The following is a 21,207-nucleotide window of genomic DNA, read 5'->3' as shown; positions in this document are numbered from 1 at the left end:
CAAAGTCATCTACCAAGCCAGCCTTTGCCACATTGGCCTTGTAGTAAGCCGAGTAGATAACAGGTGGTTTCTCAGGAAGAGTAGCCAACCTGGAGGTAAGCATCTTATTCCAGGATTTCAGGGAGTTGGCAATGGCCTTCTGGTTTCGGGGTATGATCTCCCCAAAAGCTACCCAGTCAATGGTTTTTAGAACAAGTTTTCGCCCAGCCATCTTGAGATCCTTCACCGACCCCAGCAGCCCACAGTCCACAGCCCCTTGTAAAGACTTTTGATTTGCTTCCATTGCTCTTGCTTAGTAAAATCCCAATCCTGCTTAAACTTGGTTATCCACTTACTTAGCACTAAGAATACTGCGAGAGAAATTCACACAATTGTGTTGACTGAATCAGTTTAAAATTACAACCACAGATGTCACATTGGCACTCAGCACTGCCAAATGATGCAACTATGCTTCCATAGTAAATTTGCTTTCCCACTCTCCAAGAGATATGTTTTATGCCTTGTCCTCTCTCCTGACATCTCCAGTATCGTACTGATGTACTACATATTTCATAAAGAAAATATTCAAATGAGACCTACCTTTTCCTTCCGCCTCAAATCCACAAACCCAGCTGCATCTGTACCTACACCTGCTGCCTTCCCCTCTGCAAAGGAGCATCTCTGTTCCCATCCAGGACAACTCCAATACCGTCGTAGGTTACAAAGCCTCTTGCTTTTTCTTTTCTTTTCTTTTTTTTCCTCTTGCTTTTTCAAAGACTTCGGCCTTACACTACTTTCTTCTCTTCTGTATCATCCAGTTCTCCTTATATATTGGATCCTTCTTCTCAGTATATGAATATGCTAAAATTCTATCTTAAAAAAAAAAAAAAACAATCTCTCTTTCGACCTCTCATTCCCTTTCAACCACCATCCTATTTCTCTATCCCCATCACAACAAGATTCCATTTTCTCATATCTCCACTGTCTTCCCTTTGGCCTACTCCCATGGGCTTGGGTCCCCATTACTGTACTGCAGTGGCTCTTATAAGGTCATCACAGATCTTTATCTTGACAGAAACAATGTTAAATTCCCTATCCTCCTTTTACTGGACTTCTCAGCAGCATCTGGCTCCTTCCTGAGACACTTCTCAATTTTTCCTTCTAGCTTTTTGGCTGTTTGTCTCCCTCAGGGATCTGTCCTCTTCTCTTCCCTCTTCTCTTCCTATGATCTTTTACTAAATAAGTTCACACTGTTCCATGACTTAAAATGTCCTTTTAATGCTGACGACTCTCAAATGTCTGTCTCCAGCTGGAGTATCTTCCCTAAACTCCAGACTCACATCCAAATATCTCCTAACTTCTCTACTGGGATGTTTAAAAAAAATATCATAAGCTTACATGACTAAACTTTCCCTCCTCAAATCTTTTCCCATTTTATTAAGTGGTATGCCAGGCCAAAGTCCTGGTGTCATCTGGAGTCCTTCCCCTCCTTCATTAGCTGCATCCAGGTCTCTGTAAGTCCTGTTGGCTCTGCCAACAAGCTCTCCTAACAGTCTCTGTAGTTTGTTTGTTTGTTATTGTTGTTTTTAAGTAGGCTCCATGCCCAGTGTGGGATCTCATGACCTTGGGATCAAGACCTGAGCTGAGATCAAGAGTTGGACGCTTAACCAACTGAGCCACCCAGATACCCCTCTAGTTCTTTCTGCTTGGAACACTTTTTCCCCAAACATCCATGTGGCTGCTCCACTGATATATTGTCTATCTCTCTGTGTTGAAATATAAATTCATTGGGATTCCTGGGTGGCTCAGCAATTGAGCGTCTTGCCTTTGGCTCAAGGCGTGATCCCAGAGTCTGGAGATGGAGTCTCACATCAGGCTCCCTGCATGGAGCCTGCTTCTCTCTCTGCCTCTTTCTCTCTGTGTGTCTCTCATGAATTAATAAATAGAATCTTTTTAAAAAATAAATTCATTGATGGTGAAGCTTCTGCTGGTTTTGCTCACTGCTGTATCTCCAGCATCTTGAACAATCCATGGAATACAGTAAGTGTTTAATAAGTACTTATAGCCTGACTCTCTCTTCTAAAAACTTCCTTGCCTCCTTACTGCTTTTAGGATGGGCATTCCGTTTTAGCTGGAAAATTCAAGGGCCACAACAATTAAGCCACCCCAACCCTCAAATCTTATTTTCTTCTACTATTCAAAGCCAACTCTCTTCCAGAGTGAGAATGCTTTTTGAGTGATATTTTTGCTGGGTCTTCTTCCTCTGCCTATAGTGTCCTCACTGTATCACTCTCTGTTTAAACTTCACACTAGCAAAGTCCAGCTTGAGAAACACCAGGACTTGAATGTCTCCTAGAATACACCTGCCTACAGCAATTTCTTCATATTCCAAATTCCAACTGCTTTTATATCTGCTCCTCTTACAAAGCACTATACTGCATCATCAGGATCTTTTTTGTGTTTTCCCTATGTTTCCAGTTAAACATATATATCCCAAACAGAGAATTGGTTAAAATGTGTTGAATATTCAGTACCTTGATAGAGTGACTCATTGATTGTAAAAAGACATTCAATGTTTGTACATAAATATAATTCTTGTTCTAATGCTTCAATTGGTATAGTCTTTTAGCAACCATTTCTTTACTGCCCATTGGGTTCCAGATGCTGTGTCAGATGCTTTCAACATCTGGCTCATCTTTCCTGAGGACACTTGACAGGTATGATTTCATTATTAATCCTTTTCTTAATCCTTCAGGGGCCTCCAGTCTATATTTCTGTGTTATTACCCTCAAACGTTTATTTGTCTAATTATTTTTCTTACTTCAATTATTTTCTACCTTTTAAAATTCAGAATCTGAAATTTTAACAAAATTATAGCTAAAGAAGATAAATAGGAGAATTAAATAAAACACCATATATAAAGTGTCTAGCATTAGAGTTGGTCTGCATTGGGAAATCAATAATGACAGCTACCAATTACAGGTTCTTCTCAGATGAATTCTACTTGCGTAGCATGGTGTTATGTGTATTTGTAATTTATAATAATTAAAAACTTTATTGACAATGTGTGTGTTTCTACATACAGAGAAGCTTCTGTGCTCTCAGTTCTATGGGGACAACAAGAGAAGGCAAGGCTCTTACTGGCCATCTCTGAGTCGACCTCTACTTGGAGTCAAGTCTGATGGCCAGGAAACAGGGGCGGTAAGGTGTAGCGCATTACCAAGAGTCAAAGTGAGTCCTAATAATAACAGCAATGCTTCAGTATTTTATGGAGTTGATGTACATCATTTCATTTGCCTCTTCCACCCCTGCAAAGTAAATGCTATTATCCTCACTCTATAGATATAGGAACTAAAGCTCGGAGAGGTGAACTCTCCCTTCATAAGCGACGACTTGAGTTGAAATTCATTATTCTGGATTCAGATTCAATGCTCTTTGCAGTATAATTTTCGTGCATTCCCTTATTCATTCTTTTACTTGTTTGGTCATACATTCAGCAAATATTTGTTTGGAACCAACTGTATGTCATGCACTGTGCTAGGTGCTTGGGATAAAAGGCAGTAAGATACCACTCTTGTCTAGAACATAGACAACAGGCAGAAACAGTGTGTATTAAAGAAATTCACAAAAGAAATTCCTAAGAGCTGGTTTAAGAAATACTGTCAGAATGAACGAGCTCCCTATTCAATTCTTATTCTCCACCATCCATCCCCTACCCCAACAATTTATCTTCTTTCAAGAAATGGTTGCTAAAAATCTATAAAGAACTTATTAAACTCAACAGCAAAGAAACAAACAATCCAATCATGAAATGGGCAAAAGACATGAACAGAAATCTCACAGAGGAAGACATGGACATGGCCAACATGCACATGAGAAAATGCTCTGCATCACTTGCCATCAGGGAAATACAAATCAAAACCACAATGAGATACCACCTCACCCCAGTGAGAATGGGGAAAATTAACAAGGCAGGAAACCACAAATGTTGGAGAGGATGCGGAGAAAAGGGAACCCTCTTACACTGTTGGTGGGAATGTGAACTGGTGCAGCCACTCTGGAAAACTGTGTGGAGGTTCCTCAAAGAGTTAAAAATAGACCTGCCCTACGACCCAGCAATTGCACTGTTGGGGATTTACCCCAAAGATTCAGATGCAATGAAACGCCGGGACACCTGCACCCCAATGTTTCTAGCAGCAATGTCCACAATAGCCAAACTGTGGAAGGAGCCTTGGTGTCCATCGGAAGATGAATGGATAAAGAAGATGTGGTTTATGTATACAATGGAATATTACTCAGCCATTAGAAACGACAAATACCCACCATTTGCTTCAACGTGGATGGAACTGGAGGGTATTATGCTGAGTGCAGTAAGTCAATCGGAGAAGGACAAACAGTGTATGTCCTCATTCATTTGGGGAATATAAATAATAGTGAAAGGGAATATAAGGGAAGGGAGAAGAAATGTGTGGGAAATATCAGGAAGGGAGACAGAACATAAAGACTCCTAACTCTGGGAAACGAACTAGGGGTGGTGGAAGGGGAGGAGGGCGGGGGGTGGAGGGGAATGGGTGACAGGCACTGAGGGGGACACTTGACGGGATGAGCACTGGGTGTTATTCTGTATGTTGGTAAATTGAACACCAATAAAAATTAATTTATTAAAAAAAAAAGAAATGGTTGCTAAAAGACTATACCCAACAAATGCTGGATTTTTTTGTTCATCATCCCTATTATTCTCTATATACTTAGAGAACAATAGTGTCTCTTGTTGTCTTTTTCAAACCCAGGGACACTGAGATGACTAAAGACTGAATGGCTTACAAACTCACATGCACATCAGCATGCAAAGGTTGTGAAGGTAGGAGTGCTTCTCTCCTCATTCCAAGTATAGTCTATGGATATACTTTGCTCAGCACCACTGCTGTGCTTCTGGTATATTGAGCTGACTGATATTTTGCAAACAGAAGTTTATGTAAATTCAGTAGGCGAGCCTACTATTTAAAGGAATCTTCTGATTAATCTTTTAAATTATTATTGTCTTTTTTACCTTCGGATCCCAACCATAGCTCTTAAAAAAAGAAAATCTGCTTTTTCTCTATTTCCTTGCTTCTTAGTCACTTCTCAAACACTTTGAATTCTGATTCAACCTTTTCTGAAACCATCCTTGTTATGGGCATTAGCTGAAAAAAACCCATTGAGCTTCTTGTCAGTCTTTATCTTACCTGAATGCCCTTCCACATCTCACACTCGTGGTTTATTGAAATGCTGTGATATCACAATATCTCGTTGATGAATCTCAGATGAACGTCATTAGGCTTGATAGAGTCATCTCTCCATCTACTCACTGGACATTTCAACCTAAACTATTCATTTATTCACTCAATTATTCAACAAATATTTACTGGGAGCCTCCTAGGTGACCGGCAAAGGACTACACCTCAAGACAAATAGGATGAACAAGGCATTTATTCTCTGAAGATGGGCAGCAGGAAATAGATATTCACAGGCCACTCAATGGGCCTAAAAATGAACTCATTATTTTTCTTTGTAAATGTCTCCTTTATTCTAAGTGCTCTACACCATTTAAAACTCCTACAGCTATCCCAAAGCACTCAAGATGGAACTTAGAAGTTTTTCTCTGCTTCCCTTTTGCTAAGCCACAGACTCTTGGCTGAGTCCCTTCAAGCCTGTGTCACAAGGTTCTCTTAATCTCTTCCTTTCTCTCCACTCCCCCAGGCCTGCCCTAGCTCAGATCCTCCCCATCTTTTGCCTCTTTTACCAGGTAATGTCCAAAATTATCTCTTCACCTCTGGCCTGAGACCAGGCATCCACTGTCCCACCCTGCTCCAGCCATACTTCTCTTACCAAGAGAGTGACCTTTCTATATCCAGATTTCAATCAGACATTCCTCTGCTACAAATCTCTTTAAGAGGTCCCCTCATTTCAGGAAAAGTCCAAACACCTTCTTATACATTAGAGGTTCTTCTGGCTGGGCTCCTGCCCACTTTCCAGTCTCACTTCCTGCTCTGCCTCCCCAACCATCCTCACTGCCCACACACACACATCCTACACTCCCGTGATGAACAACAGAATTCCTCAGATGCTGTGTGAAAATGAACTGCAAACATTCCCTCCTCTGGGAAGTCATTTCCAACATCCTCCCCTGGGCAGAGCTTATCCATTACCTCTTCCTTTACCCACCACTGCACATTATACATCATAATTAGTACAGCAACTGATCGTTGAACATTTATTGGTTCTGACATCATGCTAGACCCAGAGGCAATAATGATGCAGTGTTTAAGGACATGAGCTTTGCAGATAGCAAGACTGGTTCAAATCCAAATCTGTCATTTCTTTAACAAAACGATTTAGGGCAAGTTACTGACACCTTTTATACCTCGATTTCTTCGTCTGTAATATGGAGATAACAAAAACCCTTTCATTGATTGTTGTAAGGACTAATGAGACCATGGACAAAAAAAAAAATGTTAAGCCTAGTATCTGTTACATGATAAGCTATTATTAAGTTGAAATCATAATTATTGTTATTGGACGTTTTACATATATCATAGAGAATTTGCTCCCAAACTCTAAGGTTTTATGTCCATTTCACAGCAAAGGAAGTTAGATTACTTTTCCAAAGTCATATAATTAAAAAGCAGTGAAAGTTTAGAGTTTAAATCCACACCGCAAATCACCATCAGAGCCTTTAGGACATCATGTGAGATGTCTTTCCTGTGTGCCCAGCTCACCACCTGCGTCAGAAGCTCCTTAAGGAGCTTGTCATATTCATTTGTCACATAGGAAAAGTTTAAGGGTGAATGAACAAATGAATGGCTATGCTATTTTTCAGCCACGGCAGCCTGATGGCTGTGAGATCTCAGTCGTGGGAGGGGGGAAAGTAGCTGGTATGGTCACGGTGGCAATGGAACAAGAGCCATCATCACCCAGTCTCCCAGGTCACTTACTCATTGCTTCTATCTGCACATGGATGAAGTTCTCGATGTCCTCCTGCAGGGTCTGATGGGGCTTCAGGGGGATGGGCAGGTAGCCATAGTGTTCTCTGTTGCAGAGGTACATCTGGATGCCTGAGAACCCGAGAGAGAGATAAAAGCAATCAATCAGAAAACATAGTTCTTAGTTCTCAAGAGACAAGTAAGGGGAAAAAAGCTTGGACTGTGGCCAAAGCTGAGTCTGGCCCTGAAACTGAACAGTAGTTGTTTCAGACACTGTCTGTAGACCTCAAAAATTCTCTTTATTAAGAAAATTTAACACAGCATTGGAGGCTAATAAAAACCATGGGCCATTCTTCAGCTCAGAGGAAATTGATTTTTTTTCCTTCTGAAGAAAAAGCATACTCGTGGTCTGAAAGGAACACTAAAGGCACGAAGGGATCAAGGACAGGCAAGGAATTCCCATTCCAGAGCACAGAATGGAACACTGTAATCTGCCTACAGGAAATAACAAGAAAATGAGGAATAAAATCCACATTTGATATGAAAGCAAACAGGAAAATCCTGTGAGGCTGACAGATGATTAAAGCTAAATCTAGGCATATGGAGAACAAAAAAAAAAAAAAAGAAAGAAAGAAAGAAAGAAAGAAAGAAAGAAAGAAAGAAATTTAGAATTCTCCATGGCTCTTCATGGTTTTATCTCTTCTCGTAGCAGGCACGGATTTGGAGTCAACCAGCAGACATGAAACTTGTGTAACAGATTCATAAAAGGACAAAAGAGTCTACATTTCAAGTCCTGGTAAGAACCTGCAGTGTGACCATATCAGAAAAATGCCCCAGCCCTCTTGTATTCAACACTGGCTTCCAGGCCCCATATGGCTAACTCCAAGAGCTATGCAGCATCTCTGTTTAACCAGAGAGCCAGGAATATAGGAATCAAGAGGGACTCATAGTGATCCAACCACTGACAGTCCCAACTACTGCAAAGATTGCTTAGTTACAAGGATGAGTCTGCCAAGCTCTGGTCCGTGGGTCCAAGCTTCTGACTTGCTAATTGCAATAATTATCTCTGCTTTCCAGAGACAGAATTACCTGCATAGTGACTTCTCTATGCTGTACAGATGAAATTTCTTCCAGGTAGCTATGTCACCTGCCAAATCAGGTGAAGCTGTCTCATGGCATTAACAGAGAAGAATGGGGAAAGAAAAGGGCCTTCAGCCTCCCCTTTACTGAATCTGCGTCTGGTCCAGCAAGCGCCGTCACTTCTCTTGCTTTACCAAGTGAACTCAAAACCTCTACTGTTTGTCCACACAAATGCTTCTGAGGAGCTTCAAACCAAAATGTACCCCCTTACAAAATCATGATGAGATCAGGAAATGAAAGGGAAACAATTTCATGTTTAGCTTGCCTCTCAATCCTAATGAGGTAGATCCTTTTACTACTCAGCTTTCCAAAGCTTCAGTAAAAAGAGGAGATGAGACCTAGCCAAGCTGTTCATCAAACGTGAAGCGACAAGAAAGCGTTTTCACACAAGCAAGGTTGTAAGGATTTACTTTATCCCTGCACTTTCTCAAAAGTGACTAGCTGATGTGGAAGGAGAAGGGGGAGGAAGAAGGGAGGAGGCAGATCATGGAAAACACGGAGGAAGTAAGACATAATTGACAGGAGCATCAACACAGAGAGGAAAAGAAGGGGCATCCTAGGTTGGGGTGGATAGGACTGGCACCACTCAGATAAGAGTACATCAGAAGGCTCAAGGAGAGGGGCGCCTGGGTGGCTCAGTGGTTGGGTGTCTTCCTTTGGCTCAGGGCATGATCCCGGGGTCCTGGGATGGAGTCCCACATTGGGCTCCCTGCATGGAGCCTACTTCTCCCTCTGCCTGTGTCTCTGCCTCTCTCTCTCTCTCTCTCTGTGTTTCTCCTGAATAAATAAATAAAATCTTGGAGAAAAAAAAAAGGCTCCAGGAGAGACATCTTTACAAATATGCAAAAAGAACATCTGACAAATCTGACCATTCTAACAGGGGTTTTAGACAATCAGGGCTTGGTTTTAGATTGTATTAGGAATAATAAAACTAAGCAAAAGAAAAAGTCCATTTTTATGTTGAATATGGAAAGAAGACTAACCATAGTTGAAAAGTGGCTCAGCTTGGAATTAGGTTTGCATAATTCTAACAACAAAAAACACTGGCGACTGACCTATCTTAAATTACCATGTGATTCTATCAAGAGGACTGGGAGTTGGGAAAAATGTGTTTGTCCTGAGTGGGCACAGAGAAGACAGAGAGCTAAATCCTCGTCTTCTATAGTGGACAGCCAATAGATGATGTCTAAAGTAAATCCAGAGAATCAAGAAGTAGCAACATGAGCATATTAGTTAGAAACATGGATATAATATTATAATTATCTCATCATCTGTTAGAGTTAAAAGTTATCTGTCTTCTAGAAGAGGGACATGATGGTACAGGGGAGTGATGTGCAGGGGACTTCTAATTTTATAATAAACCCTAGAGGACCCTTTGAGCTTTTTCAACTATGTGCATGGATAGTTTGACAAAATATAAAAATTTTAAAAGGAAATGTGTTGATAATTAAGGCCTATAAAGGAATCTGGTACTCTTGGTGAAAGTTACTTCTGGAGAAAACAATTTTCTTCACCTTTGAAAAAGAATGGTAAATAAAACTCTATATCGAAGCTCTGAACTTGTGAAAATGTCAACATTTTCTTGTACTTACATAGTACCTTAATGCTGCGGATTAATATGCTTATTTTTATCCTTGATGATGACACATCAGATTCAGAGGGGCTATGATTTCTCCAAGCTCATACAGTAAGTTATTAGCATGAAACTTTTGTCCCTAAAGAGCCAATGCCAAGTACCTTTCTATCTGCCCAGGGTTCTAAAGCCAAGCCTCAGAACCAGTAATAACTCTGAGTTGCCATCCTTGCACATGGGAAGCATTTCTGATTCTCACCAGTGATGTGCAGGAGGCAGATCTCCCTGCCCGTCACCTACATCTCTTGCCTTTTTTGACAGCAGACGTTCAGAAGATGATGAGTTGGCACCAGAGATGGCTCCTGTGGCCATGGTACAAAGCCCACATCCCTGGCCACAGTGGCAAGTGAACTCCTGACCTTGGCTTCACTGTAGCCACAGAGACTCGTCTATGACCCCCGTGCTCTCTCCTCTGGGGCTAGATCAGCAGCCACTCCCCAGCGAACCAGCACACTTGGATTGCTTCTTCTCTCATTCATCAGCCTCCATGTGGCAATGATTGGAGTCAGAAGTGAAAGGTTAACGATCAAGGTCTGTGGTTAGATGGTCCTGCCAAGTACACGTCTACCCTTTATTGCCTTTTGGATTTTTAACAAATGATGCTTCAATGGATGAAACACAGCTAGGGAGCTTCACAGAGTGAGAACAAGAGAACACAAATCATCTTTCATCAAGACTCTTGCAAGGGAGAAGCGAAGTGCTTTGCTTTGGATCTCCAAAGGACTGTCAGGAAAGCTCTTTCACTCCCCCAAATGACAGTCATTCTTTCCTGCCTGACTCCTGACATGTTCATAGTTTATACCCCCAATGTGATTCTTGGATTTCCTTTTTTCACAACTACTACTCATATTTCCACATGTGAAGATCTTGTCTCCCCCAAGTAACACGGAGCCTAACATGATGCCAGGCATGAAGGCAAGGCCTAGAGTGTTGGTTCCCTCTCCTTTATTCTCTTAAAAACAAAACAAAACAAAACAGCTTTGGGCCTTTCCACCTGTTTTCAATGTCCTGGGAAGGCCTATGGGAGTCTGACCCACAAAAAATGAAGTCTGAGTGAACAGGCCAAGCAAAGGACAGAGCTAAAAAAAAATCCTATCCAGCCCGTGTCACTCTTCCAGCCCCAAATCCGGTTCTTGGTTTAAAAAAATATATCCTAATAATTTAGTGCACGGATCACAATACCACCTTATGTAATGACTATCAAAGAGGACTCTGTTAGGCAAGGGACCATTGCTGTAATTGTGAATAGTTCACTCTCTTGAAACATCCTTACTGCAAGCTCTGAAGCAAAGGGACTGGCACAACTCAAAGGAATGCCAAGGCCCTGAGTCTGGTTCCCATCCTGGAGAAGTCAGAGCAAATCATGGACCAATTGAAAAGAGGCAGTTTCCATTAACATAGACCCAAGAACCTTCATAGAAATTTTCAATCCAGATGAGGATTAGAACCCTGTTTCTGCCCTGACATGGGGCTAAAAGAATGCCTACACCTGGTCAAAGGGTCTATACGGCTCTAGCAGCCAAGGGGAAATAATCAGTTTTCTACATTTCCACCAGATATTCTCATTCCTACCAAGTCTACAACTAATGAGTGGGAACACCTATAGCTTTAAAGATGCCTGATGGGTGAGTTTTAGCTTGAATTCGTATTAACATTCTCACTTGCCTCAACTGCCTGGGGTCCTGATCTCATCCACCATAAGTTATATGGCCACATGAGTCTATTCGCCATCTGCCTGGTTCCTAAGCTCACTTTTGCTAGTGTTTAAGTGGCACATTTCTGACTCATTGATAATGGGACCTGACTTCTCTCAGAAGGTCTGAATGACCCTGAGAATACCGCTTTGCTTTAGGAATGTCCTGTACCTTCCTGTTGAATTGCCACAGTGAATTAAATCCTCCCTGGCTTCATGTGCAGGGTGTCACAAGAGAAGTCACTTGCCCTCCTACTGACTTGTCTTGTTCAAAAACCTGCGGGACCCACTGGAAATGCTTCCCAGTAGTTCTTGAAAGATCATCGGCTCTACTTTTCCTTTCATGGGGACTGTGGCAGACTGCTGGTTGCCTCCATAAATCTGTCCCCTCCTCCTTTAGAGTAAGAAATCTGGGCTTTAGACTGCTTAGAATAAAGAGCACATGCTGAGCTGAGCCCTGCTTACAGCTACGCGTTGACCTGTACCTAAGTTCTGGCTAAGAGGATATGCATGGACATGGTATGTTCAACTCCTTAAATGGAGGACTCCCTTCCCTCTCCAGCCTTTACTCAATGGCTAGAATGTATCCATTCCAATGAGATAGCTTGGACATTGTGATTAAGGATGATACTCACAGAAGACGGAGAAGTAACAGAGGAGCCCGAGTCTCTGAACACTATGGAGAACGGAGCCACTATATCAGCTCAGACTTGTTTAAGAGATAAACTTCTATTTTTAAAGTCTGAGGTCTTTGCCAGTGTTGTTTTGGGCCTCTGTCAGAGGCTCCTAATGAAACAAATCCCTACAGTGAACAAAATGATGCAGTGGCACTGCAGAGAACCCATCACCTGCTCATGGCTGCCATCACCAGCGCTGTCTCCTCAGCACTCAAAAACAAAAGAAAGTGGATTTCCAGAGAGAGTGGATGTCCAGAGAGAGTGGCTCTTGGTCATTGGTGCTCACAGGGACAGCAACGAGGGTGCCAGTGTGGTTATTGCAAACAATGGTCTCTAATACTACCTGGGGGGAACAAAGCTTTCTATAGGACTGTTTTATGAGAAGATGCACAAAACAAAGGAGCTGGTTATTGGCAGTGTTTCCATGGTGACAGTACAACCAAACGCAAACAGTACCTGCTTGCCTGCTAGAGAAGGCAAAGACGATGATGTCATCAAAGGTCCAGGTATAGTCCTGGTGTGGCGGATAGAACATCAGCTTGTCAGAGGCTTCCTTCCTGAGGTCAATCAGGAAGGTGGAGTGAACCATGGGGACAGGAAAGCAGCCCAGCCTCTTCCATTCTCTAATCTGAACGTAGTCTGGGGTCCGTTTATAGAAGCCCTGTAAGACAGACACAGGTGGCCTTTGTTCTCTGACCTGAGGGCTTCATCTTTCCAGTCTTCTGCTAGGCTCACTCTTCTAAGTTACCACCAGTTAAGGAGAAGTCCTCAAGCAAAGTCACTTCCATTCTCCTTATCTTGGCCTATGAATTTCCAGTGGAGCTCAAGAGGTGCTATATGCATAGAAAATAACACAGGGTCTTGTGATCAGAAATAATTTTGGTTTGGGACACCTGGGTGGCTCAGTGGTTGAGCATCTGTCTTCGGCTCAGGGCGTGACCCCGGGATCCTGAATTGAATCCTGCATCGGGCTCTCTGCAGGGAGCCTACTTTTCCCTCTGCTTATGTCTCTGAGTCTCTCATGAATAAATAAATAAAATCTTTAAAAAAAAGAAATAATTTTGGTTTCAGTGTATCTCTGGATTTAATGATCTCATAAAAGTATATATTATGCTGACGTACAATTGGATACAAAGTGGAAGTATTAAGAAGTGGTGGGACAGAGTAGTTAAAAGGACAGGTTCTGGCATCTGGCTGCATGAGTTCAAATGCCCTCAGCAACCTATTGTCTATAGGTATCAGCCAGGTGGCTCAACTTTGCTGTGCCTATGTCCTCATCCGTAAACCAGGAATGATGGCACCATTTACTCCATTTACTCCATGCGGTTGCTGGTAAAAATTAGGTGAGGTAAAAATCTGAAAAACGCTTAGAGTAGTGCCAAGCACCAAGAAAGCATCAAAAAATATTGGCCAATCTTAAAATTACTACATTGCACGGCTAATATTTTTAATGCAATAGGTAGTACTCCACTACACCTACAAATGGGGTTCCTTATTCACACAGTTCCTTATTCAGTCTTCTGGTGAAGCCACCACTGCTCGATACTCTTTTTGGGCTTTTGACAGGTCCTTCTGGATGAGCACACAGGACAACCAATCTCCTTACTCTGTGGTTTTGAACACACTGGCTTGGAATAATCCAGCTGTGTTCTCCCCAGACTTAACTGTTCATTCAAAAAACATCAACTGAGTACTTGTGTTATATGTGAGAGATTTAGGGATAAAATAGACATCCCCAGTCTCAGCCCTTACAAACTATGGAGTCCACTGGAGCTTACACGTCAGTGGTACCAATTGTAACTTGACCACTGCCAAAACTCACATATGTTCCAGAAAAGAGGAAGATGGTATGATGTATGTATGAAGATGCTAAATGCATGTGGAAGCTTTGAAAGGCATTTCCAAAAATGTTCTAGGCGAATGAGTGTGAGCCAGCACTCTGAAGGGCACAGTACTCAGTGGATAGAGAACTTACACGTTCATCAAGCAGTCACCTTATTTTATGGTCACATTTTCTGTTGCGATGTCAGGACCCACCCATTAGGCCCTGCAGCCTCCTCTACCTCTCTGATGTCTCCTTCAGGGCCTGGGCAGGTGTTCTAGCTGAACTCACCCTAACACTGACCACATAATAACAGAGGGGGAGATGTGAGTTTTATGGTCATCCTAACCTTCCTTTAGTTGTTTGTCTCAGCCCACACTTAACCTCTTTGAGCTGACTTTCTTCTCCTGAAAAATGGGATAATAGCTGATTGGTCTCTCTCACAGGTGGTAGAATGGATGATGTGATAAGATCTATGAAGAGACTCTGACAACTGTAATTCATTATTGAAGTATCATTATTACTGCAATATTTTCCTAGCCTTTAACTTAAGGATTGCTTAACATCTTTCAATTTATAGAGCATTCTTCCAGGGGATAAAGGAAACACTGGTTATTTGCAGCACTGCCCAAGAACTCACGTCAAATACAAAGTTCTAGACTACTTAGGAACAATATTCTCAGAATGAGAAGGTTTGGAAAACTCATGACAATGAATCATTGAATATCCTCAGGGTGAGTGGAAGGAAGCAGAGAAAATAAGGGAGAAAAAAAGAAAGAGAGAGAGGATGAATATGCCTCCTGCAGACAAGCATAGGTGACAGATGTGTCTTTTCTTGACAAAAAAAAAAAAAAAGAATGATTTGGCAGTAATTCCTGTTCTTGGCCAGACAACACCATGGTCATTTTGTTTTGGATGTATTTGAAGTCTCTGGAAACCAGGGCCTGTCTTTAGCCTATGAAGTCTTTGGCTGTTTCTGTTCCTGCACTAGCTAGCAGAAGCCTGACTGAGGATGGTAGAAAGCCAAAAAAATAGCCAAAAAAATAGAGAAAAACTAGAATTGCCCCTAAGTTGCTCTCTATTTCACTGGGCAAAATAAGTGAGCACATTTCTCCTGTTTGCTTTTAATGATTAAAGCAAATAAGGAGATAATAAAAACCTAGAGACTGTAGTTACTAGGGTAATCCACCCTTTTTTCCTGGTGTTGATGCATAACTCATTAAAAACAGCCCTCCAGTGGTTGTACTATGTGAAACACTGCAGATTATTAACTGAGAGTGTATGAATTTAAATGAACTTAATAAAACATTTTCTCCCCAAGGAATTGAATGTCTTTTATAAATATGAACTTAACGTCTCCTTAAGAGAGATGTGGATAACATGCATTCAAAGTCTCTTGGAACTGCAGGAAATAATCATAACTAAAAAGGAATGGCTCATCCAGCAGTGCACTAGAGCTACTGTTTGTTAAATTTTCAGAAATTTTCTAGGCCAGTTGACATTTTGGTAGCTTAAAATCTGTTAAAAAAAAATCATGTTAATTCCCACCATTCTAAAATACCACAGGCAGCAGCTTTGTATATTTTTAATAATTATATCTCCAAGTGGCTACACTGCAATTACTTAACCTTTCCCTCACTTCAACATTTAAGTTGTTTGCATAGTGGGAGTACTTATACTATCACAACTGGCAAATGCGACCAATCAGGGCTTTTCCCCAACAGAAAGCCAGTTATTAAACATTTATCAGCACACCACCAGACTCATTCTGCATCCAAAACCAAATTAAATATAAAAGAGGGACTCAAAATTTAGCCCTTTGCATATGAGAACACATTTAACCTGCATTTTTTTCCCCTTGGTGTGGCTTTATTCTGTATGGATATATACTACATTGATCAGTTTAATGTATTTCTTTATCTAATTTATTAAATAGAGAATTAAAAATACAATAAGCCAGAAGCATTTGCTGTAACAGAGTTCTGGACTTTGATGGAAATTTAAAATTTTGTCTTTCACTTGAATTTTGTAAAAACCAGTTACCATAGCAGTTCTGATTATTAGATATCTTTGGAAATAAATTTGGCAACAATATCAAAGGTCATCAAAATATTTATACTCTTCAACTCAGTAATTCTAATTCTAAGCAGCTGTCCTAAGGACATAATATTAAATACAGAAAAACGTACATTAATAATCATGGTCATTATAATAGTTAAAAGTTGCAAACAACTTGAATAATTTCAAACTAAGAGAATGGTTACATAAATTGCCATTATAGCTACTTGATGATATAGTTATTAACAACGTGCTGCTATCCATGATGTTAGAGTGGTGGGGAGTCACCTAATTTTTTTTTATTGTTTTCCATTTCCAAAATTTTCTGTAGTGTTCTTATATGTTAACAACCAAAAAATCCTATTTAAAAAAAAAATCTCAGAATCGGAGGGGAAAAAAGTATAAGGTCTAATGTTTAAGTTAAAGCTTCTAAGACTAAGCTCATTAGAAAAATTTCTTCCTAATTCATTAATACAAAAGAACTCATTGGATTATGCATTAGACCTGAGTTTACCACCTTTCCTGAACATGCTTGCTTCTGTAACACCATGACACACACGTATCAAAGGAAAAAGTGAAGAAAAAGGCAAATGGTGCTATGGTTGATACATGGCTGCCTTGTTAAACCCCATAGCCTTAATTCATTAGCCAGACTTGCCTGAGGTGTGATTCCGCACCAGAAATTAGAGTACAGGCCCCGAGACTCCAGCATGGGTGCCACGATGGTTTTGTTTTCTGCAATCATTAGATTGAGGGTCTGTGGATTAGTCAGGAAGTTGTCAACATCTATGAACTAGAAAAAGAAAAGGATAATAATCAGGTAAAAAAAAAACTTTTCTGTACTGGGTTCAAGACTAACCCAACACTTCTGAAGTATCACAGAAACTTGCTCATGAGACATGGAACCAGTTATTTATGGAATAAATACTCCTTACTGAAAACTTGTTAAAGCTGGATGGCATTCATTCAGACAAAATACATTTAGACTAACTTACTGAAACTTGTTAAAGCTGGAATGCATTCATTCAGACAAAATACATTTAGACTAACTTCCACATGTTTAGCTCTGCATAAGCAATATTGGTGCTACCATACTGGGTACACACTCAACCAGCACCCACCCCACACCCAGGTGAGTGGTTATTCACCACTAACAGCTTCCAAGAGCTCTTGAAGATTCATCCAGAAACACTCATTGAGTGCCCAAACTAGGTACAAATGAACAGACTTTTTTAGGTTGTCTATAGTAATGCCAAAATGGCCCTAAACAGATCCATCAATATCATTTTAATGTTAGAAGTAGATTTTTGTTGAAAGTACATTATATCAACTCATGAAACTTTTCCTGCTCTTAGCAGAAGTCCATGTTAATGCTGACTCATATACAAGGATGGTTTAACAATAGATTCTATTATATAAAATAAATAATCTCATTGAGCTCTAGAGTTAAAAAATAAAATAATAAGTTTCTTGTTATGGATATTTTACCATGTGTGCAAAAATAATCAGAAGCTTTCATTCTTATGAAATCTGTTTACCCCAAATTTGTGATTCAGCATTTGTATTTTTCAATGACATTTAAACAGCTTTACAATGTTAAATATCATCAAGCTGAAACCTTATATGAAACTATTTGTATTGAAAGAGTGTGTGTCAGGGGCCTGGGTGGCTCAGTGGTTGAGTGTCTGCCTTTGGCTCAGGTCATGATCCCCAGGTCCTGGGATCAAGTCCCTTATCAGGCTCCCTCTCCCTCTGCCTATGTCTCTGCCTCCCTCTGTGTCTCTCATGAAGAAATAAAGCCTTTAAAAAAAAAAAGAAAGGGTGTGTGTCATAAACTATTGGGCTGATTTTTGTTGTGTCTACAAGATGGGGATGGACAAAGGTCAAAACTATTCCTTTTAGGAATCAGAGTTTAGTGAAAGAGCAGATATTGACAAGTCTAATGAAATCATATTGTTTTTGCTTTATTGGTGTTATTTCCAGAATTATTTCCTGGAAAATGCTCAGCAAAAGAATTAAGTAGATTTTGGGGGCTACCGATGAAGAACTTGATTCCCATAAACTTGCTAAGAAAAAAGCCCCGTCAACTTTCAGAAGGGAAATGGGGACTGTAGCAACTTGCTGCTTAGGAAGCTATCCTCCTTTCCATTAAGTTTGGCTCCTGGAGGACAAGGACAGAAGACAACCCTGGTCCCTAGTCATTAAGTCCAGCATTTGTCTGGACCACTCCCAAAGTCCTAAGAAAAGTGATGGAATCTCTTCACAGAGAGAAATTATGAGAACCCAACATGATTAGGAGCAACCAAGAGGCCAAACAAGTGATTTGGCCAAGCAAGCCATTCCTTTGCCCAGGATTCCAAAGCCCTGATTGCTTCTTTCACTGGGCCATTTCTCAGGGCTGTTTGTGAAGCTGATAACCTTGAGAGATGAGGTAAGATATTTTCCCACAGAAAGAGCATGTCTGTTTACTGCTTTCTATAAAAGCAGTGGGTTCCCTTAGCTTTGGATTCCTCGGCTGTGATACAAAACCACTGTATGCAGAGCATCCATATGAACCCATGACATCACCTGTGTGAGAAGTGGGAGGAAAGGGAACTGCCATAAGCATGCTGGTGGACATGCTGCTTACTGTAAGTAATAATCCACTATCTCTTAAAAAAAGAGGAATGACATTTCCCCCAAATCACTGAGGAACAAAAAGGAATGGAGTTTTGGAGGTGTTAATTTGAATCTTTTTTTATATCTGAAAACCATGTCCAGAAAGTTATTATGAATCTTTCCCAATAAATCTCTTTTAAAAAGGGGAGGGTGCCTGGATGGTTCAGTTGGTTAAGCCTCTGACTCTTGGTTTCAGCTCAGGTCATGATCTCAAGGTTGTGAGATTGAGCCCAGCATCAGGCTCTGCTCTCAGCAAGAGTCTGCTTGAAGATTCTCTCCCTCTGCCCCTCCTCTCTCTATCTCTCAAAGAGGTGAGTAAATCTTAAAAAGAAAAGAAGAAGAAGAAGAAGAAGAAGAAGAAGAAGAAGAAGAAGAAGAAGAAATCTTCCCCAGAGCATTCCAACGAACTAAAAGGATTCAGAGTTTCTTATGCCTATTGCATGAAAGAGATCAAATCTAGGTACCCCAATATTAAGTTCCCCAAGTTTTCCCTTGTGTCTTTATCAAAAAGTAGAAGAGGGGCATCTGAGTCACTCAGTTGGTTAAGCCTCTGACTCTTGGTCTTAGCTCAGGTCTTGATCTCAGGGTTGTGAGTTCAAGCCCTGCATTTGGGCTCCATGCTGGGTGTGGAGCCTACTTAAAAAGAAAAAAGTGGGGGAGTTGGTTCTTAAACAAAAGGTTGTCTTAATAGCTCCCATAGTCCTAGGTTTTGGAGAATTGATTTGGACACATTTTAGATAACAGTTGTCAAGAAATCAAACATCTGTTTTTACCAGAATGTAGTCTGACCATTTTTCCCTCGCAGTTCGAAGGGCTGCCTGCCGTAGTTTCATCACATGGGCAAACCGGGAGCCTGGCCAATGCTTTGGTCCAATTTCATCAGGGTAAGATCTAAAATAATAATAATGATAATAGTAATAGAAATAATAATAATATTATAATAATAATAACTTAATATATATTTCAGTCTCTGTCCCAAATGTTTATATGCAGTAACTCATTTTACCTTCAAGCATCAACACTAGGAGGTAGGTACTATTACTGTTATCATCTTCCTCATATTGTAGATAAAGAAAAAGGGATTAAGTAACTTGTGCTTACTGTACGCAAGAATCCTTACATGAAATATTTCAGTGGCTTCTAAGAAGAATCCAAGGAGTCCCTCCAAGAATAGTACCAACATTCTCTCCATTTCACAGATGAGGAAACTGGTGTAGAGTGGGTAAGTCATTTATTTGTGTAATGCTACACAGTTAATAAGGTTCACAGTCAGAATTTAAATCCAGTCATAACCCCAAAGTTCATGTTCCTGGGCACTTTTTAATATATTCTGCCATCAAATAAACTTAGAAATTTTGCAGCAAAAAAATTGAGTTTCAAAGAAAAAAAAAACAAAAGTTAAATTTGCTTGATCAAGTATCAGTAGAGGATTCCACAGAGCCTAAAACACTGATCCGTCCCAGGTAGAGTGAGATCGTAGAGCAGATGCATGTCATTGGAATCTCTATCAACATCTACAAAACAGCCAGGGCAGGACTGTCACATGGCTACATTGGCAAGAAGGTTGGCATACCCTCAAGAACCCTTCTGAAAGCTTCCAACTGGTATGAGTATTGATACTGTCACAGTAGCCCAAATCTGGCCATCATTTCAAGTTCTTATAGCTGCGCTAGCAGTACCTTTGCTTTAGAGAATGAAAAATTACAAAAACAATGAGAACATTATATAAATAAGATTAATAAGACTATGTCCTACATAGGGATTCTCTAAGATGTCTTTCCAATTATTGCTTCAATGAAAATCAGGGGAAGTCCTGTTTTTCTCAATATATTGCCCCCAAAATGCCTTCACCAATATTTTTCACACTGATCTTGACATACAATATATTTAGTCAAGATCTGGGAACAGAAAAAATTACCAGGATGCAAGGTAGGTATATAGTCTTTTTGGACGTTCTAGTTAGGCCAAATTCCATTATAAGAAACTCCACAAAAGCATTCAAAATATTTTATAGTGTTCAAATTTCATTGTTAAATTTTGTTTGATATATGGACCATATGCTAGGATTTGAAATATATCTGTATATACATATATAATGAAATGATTATATAAAGAGACTAAAAAAGAGCTGTTCTGGAATGGCATTTATTATTATTATATGAGTTTGGCTTTCAACAAATGATTTATCCTGGGCAAAAATTCAGGCAATTCAATGTATTCTACTTCTACAATTTTTAAAACTAGATTGCAGTAGCCTTGGGAACATTTACAATAGTCATTTTTAAATACACTTATTCATGTTGTCATTCACTCATTTGTTCATCCAACAAGTATTAATTTAGTGCCTGCCAAGAACATAGCACTAGGGAAAAATATGAAGTATTTGTATACTGTAACCTCTGCCAAAGAACCCAAAAATCACTTAGAAGAAATGCATAAATTACACAGTTAATTAACAAAGTTAGTTAAGGATATTTCTGTGTCAAAAAGGATGATGAAGGAAATAAGCAATACAAGTTTAGAGAGAAAGGTAGATCTTTGTAACTGGAATAATTAGAAACGGGTTTCTGTAGTAGGTGGGATTT

The 21,207-nt window shown here is 40.2% G+C and overlaps 1 protein-coding gene across 4 annotated transcripts in view; it reads right to left on the bottom strand.

Moving 5' to 3' along the window:
- Positions 1-21,207, bottom strand: part of COLGALT2 (collagen beta(1-O)galactosyltransferase 2) — a 116,090-nt gene that overhangs the window by 21,259 nt on the left and 73,624 nt on the right. For all 4 annotated transcript variants that reach the window (XM_041755514.1, XM_041755499.1, XM_041755523.1 and 1 more), the window contains exons 3-6: positions 19,396-19,513; positions 16,623-16,757; positions 12,541-12,745; positions 6,954-7,073 (exon numbers count right to left, since the gene is read on the bottom strand). In XM_041755514.1, the coding sequence (XP_041611448.1) occupies positions 6,954-7,073; positions 12,541-12,745; positions 16,623-16,757; positions 19,396-19,513 (578 nt within the window). The remainder of the gene's footprint in view (positions 1-6,953; positions 7,074-12,540; positions 12,746-16,622; positions 16,758-19,395; positions 19,514-21,207) is intronic.

Source organism: Vulpes lagopus, chromosome 1, assembly GCF_018345385.1.
Source record: "Vulpes lagopus strain Blue_001 chromosome 1, ASM1834538v1, whole genome shotgun sequence".
Lineage (NCBI taxonomy): Eukaryota > Metazoa > Chordata > Mammalia > Carnivora > Canidae > Vulpes > Vulpes lagopus.
The sequence above is the reverse complement of the archived record's forward strand: the minus strand, read 5'-3'. Positions and strand labels throughout refer to the sequence as shown.